The 19,123-nt window shown below is 41.7% G+C and overlaps 2 protein-coding genes across 2 annotated transcripts; both read right to left on the reverse strand.

Moving 5' to 3' along the window:
- Window positions 1-7,216: 7,216 nt before the first annotated feature.
- LOC308367949 (GTPase IMAP family member 9-like) lies at window positions 7,217-8,392 on the reverse strand (the record flags this gene model as incomplete). The annotated part of the gene is made up of 2 exons (XM_080841966.1): window positions 7,217-8,052; window positions 8,305-8,392. The coding sequence occupies 2 exons, from the start codon at window positions 8,390-8,392 to the stop codon at window positions 7,217-7,219; spliced, it is 924 nt and encodes a 307-aa protein (XP_080698092.1).
- A 3,126-nt stretch (window positions 8,393-11,518) lies between these two features.
- Window positions 11,519-13,772, reverse strand: LOC308367954 (GTPase IMAP family member 4-like; the record flags this gene model as incomplete). Its single annotated transcript, XM_080841979.1, has 3 exons — window positions 11,519-12,351; window positions 13,150-13,197; window positions 13,757-13,772. The coding sequence occupies 3 exons, from the start codon at window positions 13,770-13,772 to the stop codon at window positions 11,519-11,521; spliced, it is 897 nt and encodes a 298-aa protein (XP_080698105.1).
- Between the last annotated feature and the right edge of the window lie 5,351 nt (window positions 13,773-19,123).

Genomic DNA, 19,123 nt, shown 5'->3' on the forward strand with positions numbered 1-19,123 from the left:
AGAGAGAGAGAGAGGTACCAAATGCTATTCTCTCTATCATTTAACCCTACTGTATGAGAAAGAGAGAGAGAGAGAGGTACCAAATGCTATTCTCTCTATCATTTAACCCTACTGTATGAGAAAGAGAGAGAGAGAGAGGTACCAAATGCTAGTCTCTCTATCATTTAACCCTACTGTATGAGAAAGAGAGAGAGAGAGAGGTACCAAATGCTAGTCTCTCTATCATTTAACCCTACTGTATGAGAAAGAGAGAGAGATAGAGTGAGAGAGAGAGAGAGAGCGAGGTACCAAATGCTATTCTCTCTATCATTTAACCCTACTGTATGAGAAAGAGAGAGAGAGAGAGAGAGAGAGAGAGAGGTACCAAATGCTATTCTCTCTATCATTTAACCCTACTGTATGAGAAAGAGAGAGAGAGAGGCACCAAATGCTAGTCTCTCTATCATTTAACCCTACTGTATGAGAAAGAGAGAGAGAGAGAGAGAGAGAGGTACCAAATGCTATTCTCTCTATCATTTAACCCTACTGTATGAGAAAGAGAGAGAGAGAGAGAGAGGTACCAAATGCTATTATCTCATTCATTATACTCTACAAAACCTTTGTGAAATGCAAATCTGGAAGTAGAACAGCTTAGAGAGAGGCGGTGAAGTCTTTGGGGGCGACAGTGGTAAAGGAGGTGGAGGAGTCGTTCAATCGGAAGATCGCTAGTTCAAACCCAACTCCTCCTCACTCTTGAAGTGACCTTCAGCAAAACACTGAACCAAAGTACAGGTTGTCACCTTAGATAGAAGCCATCAGTGTATGAATGGGCAGATGTCTGAGGCATTCATCTGTAAAGCGCTTCAGTGCTCTTTGAATATAAAAGCGCTATATAAATGCAGTCCATTTACGTTTTACAATAGCCGACACATCCCCAAGGATGACTGGAGTCTGCTTGTGTTGTAATATTTTATGACATTTGAGCTCTGCAGGTCAAGTGGCTGTGCATGGTATTCATGCATTCAATGTACAAACATATTATTTAATTAATTCACAATTAATAATGTATTAAATTACAACAAATATAATTAAGATTAGAGTACCTACAGCAGTCTTTTGCTATTCTACATGCGAGTGCGTGTGTGCATGTGCCTGGTGTGTGTTCATTTGTTTGTGTGTGTTTGTCTTCCTGTCGGTGAGTGTCTTGCCCCTTTGTTAACTGACACCTTGGCATTTTTTAAAGGTCATCAGAAATCACATCTGATACCATCATTAGAGCCATTGTGTGTGCGTGTGTGTGTGTACGTGTGTGTGTTTGTGTGTGTGTGTGTGTGTGTGTGTGTGTGTGTGTGAGTGTGAGTGTGAGTGTGAGTGTGAGTGTGAGTGTGAGTGTGAGTGTGAGTGTGAGTGTGAGTGGGTGTGTGTGTGTGTGTATGTGCGTGTGCTTCAAGAAAATGGATACTCCCAGTACCTTAAAACAAGATGATGCTCACTCACAAACTAACTAACTTCACTTTATTTAATTACTTTAAATAAAGTCAAATTCATCCCAAAAATCTAAATCTCCTTCTTCCTTTCTCTTCCACTTCAACCTCTCTCTCTCTCTGTATTCCCCCTCTCTCCCACACACACTCTCTCTCTATATCTCTCTGTATCCCCCCCTCTCTCTCTGTATCCCCCCCCCTCTCTCTCTCTCTCTGTATCCCCCCCCTCTCTCTTTCTCTCTCTGACCTGGTACAGAAGGCTCTATTGTATCTTAGGTGACGATGGAAAGGCAAAGACTATTGAGTGAGTGGTTTGCACACCTAGTGATGGTCAGCTTAGCACATAGCGCAGTCAGTCAGCACCCCAATCAGACCCTTTATACAGAGCGCAGTCGGTCAGCACCCCAATCAGACCCTTTATACAGAGCACAGACCTTTGGCCTGATGGGAACACAGATTGCACAATGTCAAGAGGTTGGCACGCCAGGCACAGGGGAAACACAAATGCCATACCACCAAAGAAGATGCAAAGCTGTATATAGCACAACAATGGGAAAATACCACAGAAGAAGAGGAGATAGCAATGAGGGCTGATTGAGTCCCATTGCACGGGTTGCTACGTCATAGCTTATCTGATCATTAGAGTAAAGGACACGTCAAATCAAGTGCTGTTGTTGTTTCCCCACCCAAATGGTATACCGTACCTCGTCATCTTCATATTCATCCTCAAATTAAATTGAATTGGAACTGGAACTAATGAAAACCTGTCCACAATAACAAACTTGTCTATAAGGACTCAATACAAAACTTGTCTACTATGAATCAATAACAAACTTGTCTACCAGGGCTTCAGAAGGCAAACATTCTCTTTTGTTTTTGTCTACTACAAGAGCAGTGTTAATTTGTAGTTCTCCTGCCATGCAATTTGTATCTTTAAAAATGTGGTTAATTTTAATTATTTCACTATATTTTACAAACTTTAACCCAACGTACTTTACGGATCCCAGGTATCTGACACGTATTGCAGCTGTCACCAGCCAGTTGTGTGTTGTTGTTGTATCCTGCAGCATAGGATCTATGGTTGGGCAGTTGTTATATTGGTTAGGATAGGTTGCTGGCTATGAGTACTTGCATGTGACTGTGAGAGAATTGGCCACTGTGAGAAGAGCCCCAACCAATAGCACAAGGAATTCAACATCTTCTCCTGTGCATAACTGAAATGACCAGTCTACAGTGCCGCGTGACTGCTCTGAATAGGGCTGCTGACAACAAGGGAATGACTGGGTGACAGCTTGGGAAGGCAGCTGGCAAGAGGGAGTAGAACTCACTGGGGGCTGCTTTGGCCTGGCGAGCTGTAGCAGCCGCAGCAGCATCTGTGGCAAATAAAGCCAAGAAGATGCGCCCAAGCACGGTACAGAAGAACCAACCGAAAAGAAGAATACCGCCAGAGCCAGCGAGAGCAGGGGTTGGAAGATGACTCACAGGGTGACCACATGGCTTTGGACTTTGGCATGGCTTACGAGAAAGGGGATGAACACAGATACGGCCAGTCCGCGGGGGAATAAGGGGAAAGCCCTTCAAGTTCTGTATATGTGGATGGAGGAAGGAAGCTTCACTGGAAAGCTTGAGGATCGGAAGAAAGAAATGCCTGGATGAAGGAGAACAGGGAGTTCCCCCCACATTGACCACTACTTGTTATAAGGTAGATAAAGTCAGTAATTTTACATTTAGTCATTTAGCAGACGCTTTTATCGAAAGCGACTTACATCTATACTGTTGGCTCACTGCACGTCAGGAGCAATAAGGGGTTCAGTGCCTTGTTAAAGGACGCTTCAACAGTGGGTATCGAACTAGCAACCTTCTGTTACTAAACGACTTCTCTACCTCCTGAACCACTGTCACACAGTTGGTTGAAGTCCAGCAGTTGAGCACCACAGACCACAGGATGTCAGTACCCATGTCAGTACCCATGTCAGTAGCCCTGTCATTAGCTCTCTCAGTAGCCATGTCAGTACCCATGTCAGTACCCCTGTCAGTAGCCCTGTCAGTAGCCATGTCAGTAAACTTGTCAGTAGCCCTGTCAGTAGCCCTCTCAGTAGCCCTGTCAGAAGCCCTGTCAGTAGCCCTGCCAGTTGCCCTGTCAGTAGCCCTCTCAGTAGCCCTGCCAGTAGCCCTGTCAGTAGCCCTGTCAGTGAATCTGTCAGTAGCCCTGTCATCAGCCCTGTCAGTAGCCCAGTAGCCCTGTCAGTAGCCCTCTCAGTAAATCTGTCAAACAGAGGATTTGGAAGGATTAAGGAGTACAGCAAAGTTTACATTGAATCACATTAGTGAGTGGGTGAGGTCATCTATGAGTCCATCCATCCATCCATCCATCCATCTATCTATCTATCTATCTTCCTATCTATCTATTTATCTATCTATCTATCTATCTATCTATCTATCTATCTATCTATCTATCTATCTATCTATCTATCTATCTATCTATCTATCTATATATCTGTGTGTCTGTCTGTCTGTCTATCTATCTAACAATTTATCCATGTATTCAACCCTGATTGGTCAGTAAGTGTATTCCCAGACCCAGCCCTGGATCCGCCTGTGGTTCATCTGTAACCGCCTAGTTAGAGTGACTCACGCTCCTCCCACAGAGAGGAACTTTGACATTTACATTTAGTCATTTAGCAGACGCTTTTGCCCCCCCCCCCCCTCTCTCTCTCACACACAAACACTCACACATTTACATTTTATATTTACATTTAGTCATTTAGCAGACGCTTTTGTCCAAGGCGACGTACAAGGGAGAGAACAATCAAGCTAAGAGCAATAGAGATCTAGTGTAACAATAAATACTACTTTACATTTACATTTACATTAACATTTTGTCATTTAGCAGACGCTTTTGTCCAAAGCGACGTACAAGGGGGAGAACAGTCAAGCTACGAGCAATAGAACCTGGTGTAACAATAAATATAACTTAACATAAGACTTATACTTTACATAAAGGTAGAGAGGGACGCCCCTGCTCTGGTAGTGCTAGGCAGTTTGTTCCACCAACATGGAACTACAAACGAGAATAGTCTGGACTGCCGTACTTGCACAGACAGCAGTGCCAAACGACGCTCACTAGACGAGCGCAGCATCCTGGGTGTAACATTTGCTCTTACTAGAGCATTTAGGTAGGTGGGAGCAGAGCCAGTAATCACTCTGTAGGCAATTTTGCATAAGAAATAGAAAAAAGTGCAGGAATGTAAGTACTGTAAGCGCTTAGTACGAGTAGTAGTGCAAGTTAGGAAAAGGAGGTGCTCTCTAAAGAGTTGGGTGTTCAAGAGCTTCTTAAAGGTAAAGAGGGACACCCCTGCTAGTGCTAGGCAGCCTGTTCCACCAACATATAACTGCTAATGAGATATGTCATAATTGCCGTGCTTGCGCAGACAGCAGTGCTAAACAAGGCTCATTATGATGATGAGCGCACCATCCTGGGGGATCTTCCTCTTCTTTTCTCCATAACAATGTAAGAGGAGCACTCATATAAACTGTTGATTTCCCTGATGTTCTGTGCCTCTGTCAGGGCTCAGTGGACTTGGCCACCTTGGTGGCCATTTTGTCCTTTTGTTCCATGTGCTCTGTGTTTATGTTTTGACATGTGCTTTTGTTTCCATGTGTTTGTTGCTCCTCCCCTTCCCTTCTTTGGTCAACATTATTCCCCCTCCTGTTTATACCCTGCTGTGCAACTCTGTCAGATGGTCTTGTTTCACGTGCTCGTTCAATACATGTACCTAGTTTTTCCTGACCACGACATTACTGAAGCTTCTGCCTGTTTTTTGGTTTGTTTGATTCCCTGCTGACCTTTGTGCCTTATTGCTCGCTAGTCTTTGCTTCGTTTTGTGAATTTTTTTTGTATTTTGTTCCCTGTTCTGGTTTCTGTTCTGGCCAGGGCTCTGGTCCGCCTGTCTGGTTTCTTTTTCTATGAATCTTCATTAAGGTAGTAAATCACACATCTGCTCTTACTCCTGTCTTGTGCTTTTGGGTCCCCCAGCAGTCCTGACAGCTTCAGTTTGCCCTTCATTGGTTCTGACAGCTTTGGTTTGCGTCCTTCTCCTTGCACTTAGACTCTCTCTCTCTCTCAGATTTGTGAAATGCCCTTGTAAAAATTCACCAACCAATAGAATTCCAGGAATGGTGTTGACGAATCACAACGGCCTCCTTGTAGTTTAGCTGATTTAGCTGTGTCTTACTCATGAAAGATAAGCTGGATACGGGCCTGTAATTACTTGGCATACTATAGCCTAGATTTGGTTTCTTCAATAGCACTTTCACAGCAGCAGTTTCAAATGCATTGGAGAATTATCAGTCTCAAAAGATGTGTTAACTACTTTAAAAAACATCTATGGAGACATCTTTACAGACATTTAAAAAATGTAGTAGGGACAGGGTAGAGACAGCAAGCTAGCTGTGTTTAATGGATTTCTCTACAATCTTCAATCAAACAGAGTTCTGATTCAGTGATGCTGCTGAAGATCCACCTAGTTACTGGTCTATTTTATCTATGGGTCATAGATAAAGGGTTTGTGACAATACTTTTTCTAATAGATGTTATTTTGTTGTTAAATAATTTTGCCCTGAACTAATAAATAAAGGAACAATTTATTCATCAAAATAATGCTAAAGAACAAGTGTTTTTGTGGGCATTTTTCAGTTGGACATCATAAGCCTAGAGTCAGTTACCAAAGTCTCAACAGCCTAATGGCTGTGTAAAAGGGCTAAGCCAAGGGAAATGAAAAGTAGCCTATTGTAAACAGCGTCAAAGCACATTCTGATTAGAGATGGGAAGAAGTTGAGAGACAGGACTCTGGAAATGGGCATCTCTTCTGTTGACCTGAAGATGGCACAACACTAAGCGCTGCGTAGCAAAATGCTGCCACGTGACATGTGATATTGAGCGATGCTCCAAAGCAGCTTTCTAAAACATCTGCGTCTCAAAAGCCCAACAGTGTCCAGATCGTCACATCTCTAGGCATTGGCTGTTTGTCGCCATCTACTGGTCAACATCAATAGGACAAAAAAAACTTTCAGGCACTTGCCCACTGGACGGCCTCTATTCAGTTGAGAGGCTGCAGGTTTGTGAAAATGAGGACTAATATACAGAAAATTAGCGGAAACCTAGATACAACATCATATTATACGTCTAGAAATTAACATAGGACATTTCTTAGACAAACCATAGATTGAAAAGGATAAGGCTCTAAATGTGTGGGTGTAATTTTGTCAGCATCTTGTGAAAATATAATTTATATTGACAGTTCTGATTCAGTGATGCTACTAAATAAATGAACAGGACGACCTCACTAGCTTTTCTGAAAGTGAACAGGTCATGCAACTGCTAATGGGAGTGTCAACAGGAGCTAGTTTTTTGACTCAGAGACTGAAATCAGAAATCTGATATGTTCATTTCTCACATTAATCACATGAATCGCATTAATGACTCATTTTGACATATCATTTTTTTATTGATATTTCACAGAGAAGAACTTTCAGAATAACATCTCCTTGTTGCATGTAGGGAAGTACAAAACACTATTTATTTTAAACAGTCATGGTTAGCGCTATCAGAACAAACATCTGTGTGAATACCAAACAAATACTATCAGCTATAAGAAAGAGAAAGAAAAAGTCTGTCAAGTCAAAGCATCGAGAAATTTCTGTTCCTTTTCCTTCAGGAAATCAACCACGTAACGATATTTTTCCTTTCATGACTACTTTTTATTATTATTATTTATTTGTGTTTTAATTAAATCATACCCTGCTTTGCCTGCCATCACAACTCCTCCTGCGATTAACAGTGATGGTGTGGCCACAAGCTCTGTGACTCCAAGCACGATTCCTCCAGCTACTGCTGCCCCTGTTCCTACAGCAGTTGCAGCACCTAGAGCTACCTCTTTGGCCTTTTTCATCATCCTTGCTTTTTTAATCTGTTTCTGAGCCTCCTGGAACTTTTCGTCCGTATAGTAATCTTTCCCTTTCACTTTTCCTCCAACCATACGGTTAATAATCTTCAGGAGACCAGTGACCTGCGTTGGGTTTGTAATTCTATTGTTGAATCCATGAAATCTGCCCCCACAGGCACGAACAAGATCCTTGAGCTCACTGCTCTCATTAACATATTGCTCTAAGGTCGTATCTGTGAGTTCATCAGTGTGGGTGAAGAGTACGATTGCGTACTGTTGAGCGTCAACCCCAAAACTATCACAGATCCACTTCATTGCACCCTCCTCTTCCCTGTTGTATCTAACCCCAACTCTGATCACTAGCAGGAACACATGGGGTCCAGGAACTGTCAGGTCAATACAGCTTTTCAACGCATTGGTCAGATCCTTCTCTGTGAGGTCTTTGTCACACACACCTGGTGTGTCAGTAACTGAGATGGTCTTGCCTTCGAACTTGCGCTGACCTATCTGACACTCTTTTGTCACAGATTTAGGAGACATCTTAGATTTAAAGCTTTCTCTTCCCAGGATGGTGTTTCCTGTTGCACTCTTCCCTGATCCAGTCTTCCCCACCAGAATCATCCTCATGTCAGCAGGTTGCTTTGCTGCAAAGTGCAATGTTGATATAAATACTACATCATACTAATATGTAGTTAATGTCTGAGAAGCATAAACTACCAGTATATCATATAAGTAACTTCATGGCAAAAAGTATGTGTATCTCTGTCCCACAAAAGGTGGCGATACAGCTCACAAAAATCACATAAAAAAATGCACGTATATTTAGAATAATCTCCGCATGCATAATCAGTAGAAGAGGCAGTGTCTAAAACATGTGTCTCAGTTGCTGAGCTGACAGCATACAGATGAAGACATGACAGCTGTGGGTTTCTTGTGGTGAGAGTAGAGCAGGGCCGACTCAGCCAAGGCCCTTGACGTGTTCATGTTATTTCTACATTGGTTTAATGTCAGGCATTTTGAAAGCTGAAGCAATAACAAGAACACTGTGACGAAGCATTACACAAAATGGTGCCCACTGATGCCCAAAATGTGAACTAATGCTAATATGGTCGTACTGCAAAGCAAACGTTAGTGGAGCTGTTGTAGTTCCACAGTTTGTCTGTATGAGTGATTAAGTCTGCATAATAATTTCCACAGTGTTCATGGTGATTTCGGCACAATATTTGAGCAGATATGATTTGTGATGTTCATTTACAAAGAGAAGGACAAAATATGTCTTACCATACAATTCATTTTCTTGCCCGAGCATCGGAAAGGAAAGGATATGTCAATTATTATATAATTATAATTACATATGATTAAGTCTGCATATTCATTTCCAAAGGTGGAATAATAAGCATGATCTGTTGTTGTTTACAATTCTACATTCATAACACACAAATATTCATATACAAAGAGAAGAGAGGGAAGGAAGATGTCTTACCGTCGAATTCATTTTCTTGCCCGAGCAGTAGAGCTGGAAAGGAAATGTTTGCCAGTATTTAAACAGTGAGGATTATTTAAGATGGACAAACTCATTTCAACACTAATTGTTGTGCCAGAGAGTGATATTAAGGAAGCCTCTTGTTGACTTGAAGTGATCTAATGGATCTTTTTAAAAATAAAACCCTGTTTGAATTCTTACTTCAGGTTCCTAAATATCCAGTGTGTGTAAAACTCACCTCTTTCACCAGACATCTCCCCAGTTTTATTCCAAAATGAGTACAAATTAACTTTTGTTCAGAGCAGTGGAGTTTGTTGTCTGTTATCTACAAACTACAGACCACTGTTAAAAATAATTTCCTATACAACCTAAAAACCACAGCAACAGCTTTGTCTGTCACACACAGATGTGGCCAATCAGATAATCCTCTGAATAAAATAAACCAATCACCTTATCACTGCCTTGGCGGAGGTCTCAGTGCAGGCTTCATCTCAGTAGATGTGTGGTCATGGCTTCCCCACGTGACTTCCTGTTGATGTGCTCTGCACAGAGACATACGTGAGATATGGGACATTTACTCTGCTTGACAGAGAAACAAAACGCGAAACTGAAAGCTGCACACAGGCCTGTTGTGAGTGACTGTTGTCTGCAACACCTTCTCAGACAGTGGCAGTGTCATACATCCTCTAAATGGCCTCCTGTTTGTTTCTTTGAAGTCACATGTCCTCACTGCACTGAGCAGCTGAAACAGAAGTGAGATGGGCTCACCCTGCTGACAGGACTGGTTTAGTCATTTGGAGGCATCACATAAACATGATCTGTTTTGTGTAGTCAACAAGCCTTTAGAACACTAACCACCAAACAACAAGCACAAAGTCCTCGCGAGAAACTTTCCGCCGCTCCCGTTCGCCGCCGCTCACCCCCAGAAATTCACTCTCTTTCCCGGTCCTTATCATAACCAGCAGTGTTATGTGTGGGGCAGCCGTGGCCTACTGGTTAGGGTTTCGGGCTGGAAACCGTAGGTAGGGTGGCCAGTTCAATCCCCGACCAGTAGGAAAAATGTGGTCGGGGGAAGTCGTAGACCACTGCTCTCCCATGCCCACATCCATGGCTGAAGTGCCCTTGAACAAGGCACCTAGCCCAATCACTGCTCCCCGGGCGCCGTCAAAAGCAGCTCACTGCTCTGGGTTAGTTTTGCTTCACAGCTTGATTGAATTCAGAGTGTGTGTCACTATCTCTGCCATAAACATAGTCACTAGGGCTCATTTCCATAATCTTCCAGTCAATTTACAGTTCTAAACCAACCAGATTAAACAGACCTGTAGCAACAGAACTCACTGACATCACTTGTATCTAAGCAGACAAAGACTTAGGTATTTAGATGTATTCTTAACAGCAGTTTCCCCTACAATTGAAAAGGAAACTTATTCACTATACATACTAAAACAGCAAACTAGCAAAAAACCTATATACCGTATGTGGACAATGTACTGTACATTTCTCCGCTTTAAAAGGACATTGCTCTAAATGTATGGGTGTGATTATATTTTTGCAAGAAGCTAACATTCACAGGACGTCCTCAGCTTTTCTGAAAGAGAACTGAGCATGCCACAGCTAATGGGAGTGTCAACAGGAGCTGGTTTTAGACCCAGAGACTAAAATCTGAAAACTTCATTACCTTTTTCCCTGCATAACCCTAAAAATATGTCTTGTTTATACTGATATACATGAGTAAGTAGACCATTCAAAGATTGAAGAAGTTTTCTGCCATTTCTACAATACAAACAGTGTTTTAAGATGCCGGTGCTGGCATTGGCAACACCACAGGGACAATGTATAGACGGACGCAGAGTCACTCATATTAAGGAAAATATTTTTAATTAACATTTCAGAGAAGAACAAACAGAAAATACTTCTTTCAGAATAACATTACATTTACTCATTTAGCAGACGCTTTTATCCAAAGTGACGTACCACAGAGAGAACAATCAAGTTATGAGCAATAGAAATCTACTTTACATAACAAATAAAAAGTGCAGGAATGTAAGTTACATTCTCTAGCAGGGCATTGACTGAGCTGCATAATATCTACTAGATAAGTAGAACATCTGCTTCCAGCTGCTCGTGCTATAGGTTGATCACTAGTTTAATAATCTGTAGAACATCTGTTTCCACCTGCTAATGCTACATAGGTTGATTATTAGTTTATTATTATATGGCAACGACAGTACGAGCATTCTGATTGGCTAATGGGTAGTCATGCCAGCCATGTATTGCCCTCCTCACCGGTCAATACGGATCCGTATTGCCCTCTAGTGATGTCTTAAAAATGAACAATAGCAATGTACTGTAAGTGCGAGTGAAAGTTGTAGTTAGAGGAGATGGAAAAAAGTTAGGAAAAGAGGTGCTCTCTGAAGAATTGGGTCTTCAAGAAGAGAATAACATCTCTTTGTAGTCCATAGGGGAGTACAAAACACTATTTCATTTAAACAGTCAGCTAGCATCATCACAACAAACATCTGTGTGAATACCAAACAAAAACAATCAGCTACAAGAAAGAGAAAGAAAAGCATTAAAAATTGCAGAAAAGAACAACATAATTATTTGTTTTCCTTTTTTCATGACTACTATTTTGGCTGTTGTTGTTTTTTAATTAAATCATACCCTGCTTTGCCTGCAATCACAGCTCCTCCTGCAATCAACAGACCTGGTAGGACCAGAAGCTCTGTGACTCCAAGCACAATTCCTCCAGCCACTGCTGCCCCTGTTCCTACAGCCGTTGCAGTACCTAGAGCTACCTCTTTGGTCTTTTTTATCATCCTTGCAATTTGAATCTGTTTCTGAGCCTCCTTGAATTCTTTGTTCGTATAGTACTCTCTCCTTTTCACTCTGTTTTTTCCCACCATGACATTCACTTTCTGCAGGAGACCAGTGACCTGAGTTCTGTTTGTGTTTGTATTGTTAAAACCATGATATCTGCCCCCACAGTCACTAATGAGCTTCATTAGATCGTCACTTTCATCAACATATTGCTCTAAGGTCACATCTTTGAGCTCATCAGTGTGGGTGAAGAGTATGATTGCATAATGTAAAGTATCCTTCCCAAAGTTATCACAGATCCACTGCATTGCATCCTTCTCTTCCCCGTTGTATCTAACCCCAACTCTGATCACTAGCAGGAACACATGGGGTCCAGGAGCTGCCATGTAAATATAGTTTTCCAACTCACGTCTCAAAGCCTTTTCGCCTAAATCTGTGTCATACACACCCGGTGTGTCAGTAACTGAGATGGTCTTCTCCCCCGACATGACCTCATCTATCTGACACTCTTTCGTCACAGATTCAGGGGACCTCCTAGATTCAAAGCTTTCTCTTCCCAAGATGGTGTTTCCTGCTGCACTCTTCCCTGATCCAGTCCTCCCCACCAGAACCATCCTCAGGTCAGCAGGTATCACTGGTACTGCGAAGAATAAATCAATATCCAGTGAATGTTTGAAAAGCATCAAACAAGCAGTTTACAAATCATTAGTGTTTCACATGCATCATACGTATATGTTACCACTGAATGAGATTACCACCTCAAAAATGCACCTTATAGCTCAGCACATACATTTAAAATAACCTCCACATGCAGTAGAAGAGCCAGTGTCTAAAACGTGTATCTCAGTTGCTGAGCTGACAGCACACATATTTAGGCATGACAGCTGTGGGTTTCCTGTGGTGAGAGTAGACCAGGGGCCACTCAGCCAAGGACCTTGACACTTTCATGTTACTTCTACATGCGTTTAATGTCAGCCATTTTGCAAGCTTGAGCATTAACAAGAAAACTGTGAAGAAGCATTACACAAAATGGTGAACAAGGCCCATTGGTGCCCAAAGAGTGAACTACTGCTAATATGGCCATACTGCAAAGGAAAAATAAGTAAGAGGAGCTGCCACAGTTTTTCTGTATATATAACGTCAGCATATTCATTTCCATAGTGTTCAGAGGTGAATTCCGGACAATATCTGAACATGTAAGATTTGTGATGTTCATTTACAAAGAGAGGAAGAAGATGTCAGAATGAATTTTCTTTGCCCAAGCAGTGAAAAGAAAATGTCAATAATTACATAATTATGATTATGTATGATTAAGTGTGTATATTAATTTCCATAGTGTATACGTAATAATAAGCAAGAGCTTTTGTCGTTTGAAATGCTACATTCATAACAGAAATATTTATATACAAAGAGAGGGAAATAGTAGGCTATCTCTTACCGTCGTATTCATTTTCGTGCCTGGCATACTTCATCCTAGGCAGTAGAGCTGTAAAGAAAATGTTTGTCAATATTTAAACAGTGTGTTTTATTTAAGATGGACACTCATTTCAACACCAATTGTAGTGTCAGAGAGTGTTACTAAGAAAGTCATGAAGACTTATCTTACAATTAAAATTCTCATTTCAGGGGTTAGATAGATAGATAAATAGATAGATGGATACTTTATTGATCCCGAGGGAAATTAAGGTCATCCAGTAGCTTACACTTACAAACAAACATGATCAAAAATCACAATAAATACAAAAACAATACACATAGAGAGAACATGTACACATGGGGGTGGGGTGTTTACATATAACATATACATATAACAATGTGCTTTACATGTGACAGGGCTGTAAGTAGTGGAAAGTAGTGCAAAAGTGTTCCTTTGCATTTGTGGATAGTGCAAAGAGTCCTGTGCTTGTGTGTGTGGGGATAGTGTAAAGTGATATAAATACGTTAATACAGGAAAGGCAGTCCAAAGGGGCTAGTGTAGCCAGTAAAAAAATACTTACTTAAAGGTTACTTAAAGACTAAATATCCAGTATGTGTGTAAAACTCACCTCTTTCACCAGACATCTCCAACCAGTTTTAGTCCAAAATTAGTAGTAGTTTTCAGTGGAGATAGTTTATAAAGTACAACTGTTAAAAACAAAATGCACACCACTGTTCAAAAGAAGTTCTTCTACAACATAAAAGCCACAGCAACAGCCAATCAGATCATCTTTTGAATGAAAGAAACCAATCACCTTATCGCTGCCTCAGAGGAGGCCTCAGTACAGGCTTCATCTCAGTACATCTGTGGTCATGGCCTCCCCACGTGACCTCCTGTTGATGTGCTCTGCACAGAGACTTACGTGATAAATAACACGTTCACTCTGCTTGACACAACAAAAGTACTAAGACCTGAAAGCCACACACAGGCCTTGTGAGTGACTGTTGTCTGCAACACCTTCTCTGGCAGTGGCATACATCCCCGGCCTAACCAAATTCGGTTCAGAGCCTGATCTCCCCGGAGTAGGGGACCATACTGTTTATCTTAAAACAGAAATTAATGAAATTCACCGTACTCAGAGCCATAGAAAACAGAGTTGCGACACTTCCATTGACTCCCATTGTAAAAAATGGCGGACGACACTTCCGGGTTTTGGAGACGCCAAAAGTTCCCAAGTTCCAAGGGAGCCCGTTCATTTCAACGGGGCGTCAAGAACAATTACTGGTAAGTTGATGAAATAACAGCATTTGAAACCGTTTTCACACTTTTAAGCATTAGCTATCAGTAGTATACTCTTAGACATCGATATTTTTTTACATTTGGTTTGCAGGAAATGTCGATGTTGATGTTAAACATGTAATGGATGTATGGACCTAACTGAAAGCTTGGTAACGGAGGCTAATGTGAGGTAATTAACGTGATCATTTCGTGAGGTGATTAACGTTATAAGTCCGTGATAAGACTTTTTGTTGTCAGGTGACATTATTATGTAAAGTTGTTTTGATTGTTAGGTTTTAAAACATTACCAAAATAGTACCACTGCTGCCAAAACTATTAGTGCAGTAATATAGTGTTGCCAGGCTGGTCTGCACACACACACACAATAATATTAGTGCTGTAATATAGTTTTGCCAGGCTGGTGTGCTTTCAATGTGTGTCTGAAGAGGGTATCGCAGTGTAATATTAATTAATTAATTAATATTAATAAGCACGCTAAAGTTGAAGAATGGACCGGAGGCAGAGTCAGTTTTCTGGAGGTTTGTTTTCAGCGTGGAGACCCCTCTCAGCTGTTGGTTCAAGAAAGGTCTAACCTGATAGCAGAATGCTATAGCATTTTATACAGTTCAGGTTACAGTACAAAGGGAGAGTGGAAGGGCCACACCCTTTAAGTGAGAGAAGGGGGGGAGGGGGGTACAGTGAGAGGTTCATCTATGGGGGGGATGGGGTGATCCCAAGTTACTAAGGGTTCTAGCAGGAAGAGGGGGACACATGTCATTTGCATTTGGATGTCAGTGAGAGACAGACCTAGTACACATTTAGAGTGAGTTGTAGATACAGAGCAGTACATGTTTACCTATAATAATAACAATAATTCCAGTTCCATCACAAGCCTGTGTTTTGATCAGTGGGTTTACTAGAGAGAGCCAAAGCTAAAAACCTGTTCTTCCTCTAGTCTCTTCCTTCTCTTCATCCTCTTATTTCTCCCTCTCTGTCTCCTCCTCTCCGCTCTTCTACCCTTTCTCTCTCCATCACCTTTTCATCCTCAGTCTCTTCTTCCTCTTCCTCCTCCTCTCCCCATCCTCCTCTCCTTCTCCTCCTCCTCAGTGCACACAGGCAGTCCACCAATAACAGGTCTCCTCCTGGCGCTGGTCGACCCATGCCATTATCTAAGTGAAAGTCCTCTCTATGGCAGAGGTGGTGTAGACACACATCTGCATTAAATCCACCTCTGCATTTAACCCATCCAGTGAAGTGACACACACACACAGTGAAGTTATGTTTCACACTAACCTGGAGCAGTGGGCTGCCATTGGCGGCCTCCGGGGAGCAGTGATCGGGTCACCTCAAGGGTACCTCAGCAGTGGATGTGGGCATGGGAGAGCAGGGCTCTACCATTTTCCTCCGCCCACATTTTTCCTACTCGTCGGGGATCGAACCGGCCACCCTCCGGTTACCAACCCGAAACCCTAACCAGTAGGCCACGGCTGCCCCTAGCAGTCTATCTCACCTATTGATATGATGCTGGCAATGTGTTATATCAAGTATAGATTAAGATCTAACTGCTGTGTTATCTAACCATTTTCCCTGACCCTGTTTACTTTTTTACGGCTTTGCCTGGGTCCTCCTCCTGCCTGTGTGCTGCATCTGATTCTTATAGGTGAGCTGGGCGCAGGTGTTTGGAGTCGCGCTAGGTCTGGGCCTTTAAAAGCGCTTCAGACCCGACTGGAGGGGGTCCACCGCTGCTCTGCCTCTCCCTCACCGATTTTGGATTTTGTTTGCTTATTCACTGCACCGCATTATACTGATTGCTTACACTTTTATTTTCCAACTCCAATTCTGTTCAGTTTGATTCATTTAATAAATCTAATACATACATAGCTACTCTGCGTGTGGCCTTCCCTTCTCTGTTAACTGTTCTGAGCAAGGCTTATATCAATACAGATGAAAAGCATGAGAAGGGTGTGAATGGCACTTTAATAAAAGATCTTGTTTGCTTGTGTATTGGTCTATTCCAGTCCATATTATTATTCCAGCTCATCAGCTCTGACATAAATTGCAACTGTGAATAGTTGCTTGTAGAGTTAGATTCGGTTCTATTGACTGTTTGATAGATTTGATACATGGCTCCATATTAAAATCTCCATGGTTCTGATGCATGTCCTACAAAAATACCTAAAATTTAATGTCATTTAATGTCCTTTAGTCTCCTACATGTCCTTTCAAAATAACTTAACTTGGTAATAAAGATAAAAAGTACTTTGGAAAAGCTGATATTTAACAAAAGTGCTGAGAGTACTTAGAGTCCAATCACAGTACAAGTTAGATGGTAACTTGTTCATCTAAGTGCAAATGCAGAACGTAAGGATAGCACCACTCACGTAAGTAACCTAGCCAAGGCAAGCTAACACGAACTTTTCCCTCCAAACGTGTATTATTATTATTATTCAAAAGTAATAAATACAGTACTTCCCATGTTTAACCACAGCTCAAAAGCATAACACACTAAAATACGTTGCATAGAGCATACATGTGCTTACGATATGATATTTACCATGCAATAGCTCACTGTACCATACAAGTCAATGACAGTTTGCGGTTTCTTAGGAACTAGTGAGGCTTGCATGAACCACATGACAGCCCTAGCGGCGACATCAGAGCGTGTCGCAACTATGTTTTCTATGGCTCTGACCGTACTTAATAATCTATCAGTGTCAAAACAGGTGAACTGCATCAGGGACGTGCAGTGAGGTTCGGAGCTGGTGAGGCACAGAAACCGGAAGTGATTACGTCATTTTGAGCTCTAGTTTAAACTATATATATAATGTATATATACATGTATATATGTCTATGGTTTTAAAATTGTCATCTGATCAGAACTGAAAAAACGTTGTTTTATTGTCTAATACCATTATTTTCAAACGATTGTTTTTTTATTGTATTATGATGAGTTATTAATAAGATATTAATAGTTGCAAGCTAGTGTATGTAGCCCTCCCACCAATGATATGGCTCATTTCATTTTGTCTGGAGAAAATATAACTACGGTGGTGGGATGCTAATTTAAATGACCATTTAACCAACTCGGACAGCTTCGAAAAAAACAATTCCATATTTATTTACACAACATATTAACATGTAAACAGTTAAACACCGCATACATAGCACACAATACCAAAATGTTCTACTGGCCAGTATAATTTAAAGTTGGTGCACTTTCGTTGGAGCTCATAACCGTCAGTTTGAGGTGAAACAAAATGAATCCACTCACGATTATCAGTATAGATCAGTGGAAATCCGTTGTCCTCTTCTTGAGTGAATGCAGTCAGTGGCTAGTTTAGCTCAGGATTAGCACCTACCTAGTCTGCTCACAACTTCAAGGCAACTTTCCTGCATCAACAGCCTTTAGGTTCTTTAGGTTCGTGTTGCGCATGAATATGTAGTCCCGTTGGGAAACGTGAAATACTCCAATGCAAATGTGTAATACTACTGTGTTAACTTAAAATACTTAAACGTTCTTAGTTAATTCAACATGCCTCAGGTTAGCAATGCAATCTTCCATTTTCGCTGTCAAACTCAAGTAGAGAAGTGAAGAAGAAAATCCAACGTCAGATTATATACCCAACAAGTGCCCTCTCGCTCGCCACCCTTCTTGAATCCGTGGTAGTGCGTGCCTCCCTTGCAATATTTTTCAATGCGTTTTCAGCTCAACTCAAAAGGTTCTACGCTTGCGCACGCATGCGTAAAACCCAGTTTGGAGTGATTTCGCAATCCTAGGGGAGGCACTGCCTACCCTGCCCATAGACTGCAATGCATCTGCCTCCCTTGACCGCACGTCCAATGCTCATTGGCTGATCACTGGGAACCGGAAATGTTCAAATTCAGCGATTTTGATAATAAAAATGCTCGAAATGATCGGAATCATGCAGAAATGACACTCGTAACACAGATAACTACAGAAATATTAATATTTATTTTATAATACATAAATATATATGATTATTATACAAAAAAAAAATATTTTTTTTAAATATTTTTTTTTTTTTACTTTTCAAAATGACAGGTGAGGCTCTGCCTCCCCTGCCTCCTATGACTGCACGTCCCTGAACTGCATACACCTTATCCAGGGATGCAAGGCTAAGTAGGCTTGGGTAGGGGCAAAATTATCTTGATTACAGCTGCTGCAACCCAAAGTTATGAGACACACCTCCAAAAATCACAGTTAACTGTAATATCCTGTAGGCGGCTAGCCTACTAGCTATAGTTTCACTACAACGGCAAATCCTCTCCGAACCACAAATCATGCCTGGTTCGATGCTTATGTGTGTTGTGGCCCATTAAAACCTAAAAGAAAACACTGGAGTCTACCTGGTTTATGGCGAGTATGTCCCGGAGAAGTGTGTCCGTAAGTCAGTCGACTCTCCGGTCATCAATCAGTGTCATGTTTAGTACTGTAATGAATTTATGTCGTGGAGTGTTTTTACGATGTTTGGACATGATTCTATGGGGGAGGGATCTGAGGAGAAAGCGGGCAGGGTTAACTAAGGGGCTACACCTGGCCGTCAATGAGTGTGTGAATGGGGACAATGAATAAAACAGGACCTCAGCAAAATGTGAGTTAGTCTGGGAAGCGGCGCGAGTTTGTGGACGTTGAGATACACTCAAGGTGGCGGGTGGGAGCCGTTCGCACGCTGCATAGGGCTGCCGGCGGTGAAGA

Source organism: Sprattus sprattus (assembly GCF_963457725.1).
Source record: "Sprattus sprattus genome assembly, chromosome: 1".
NCBI lineage: Eukaryota > Metazoa > Chordata > Actinopteri > Clupeiformes > Clupeidae > Sprattus > Sprattus sprattus.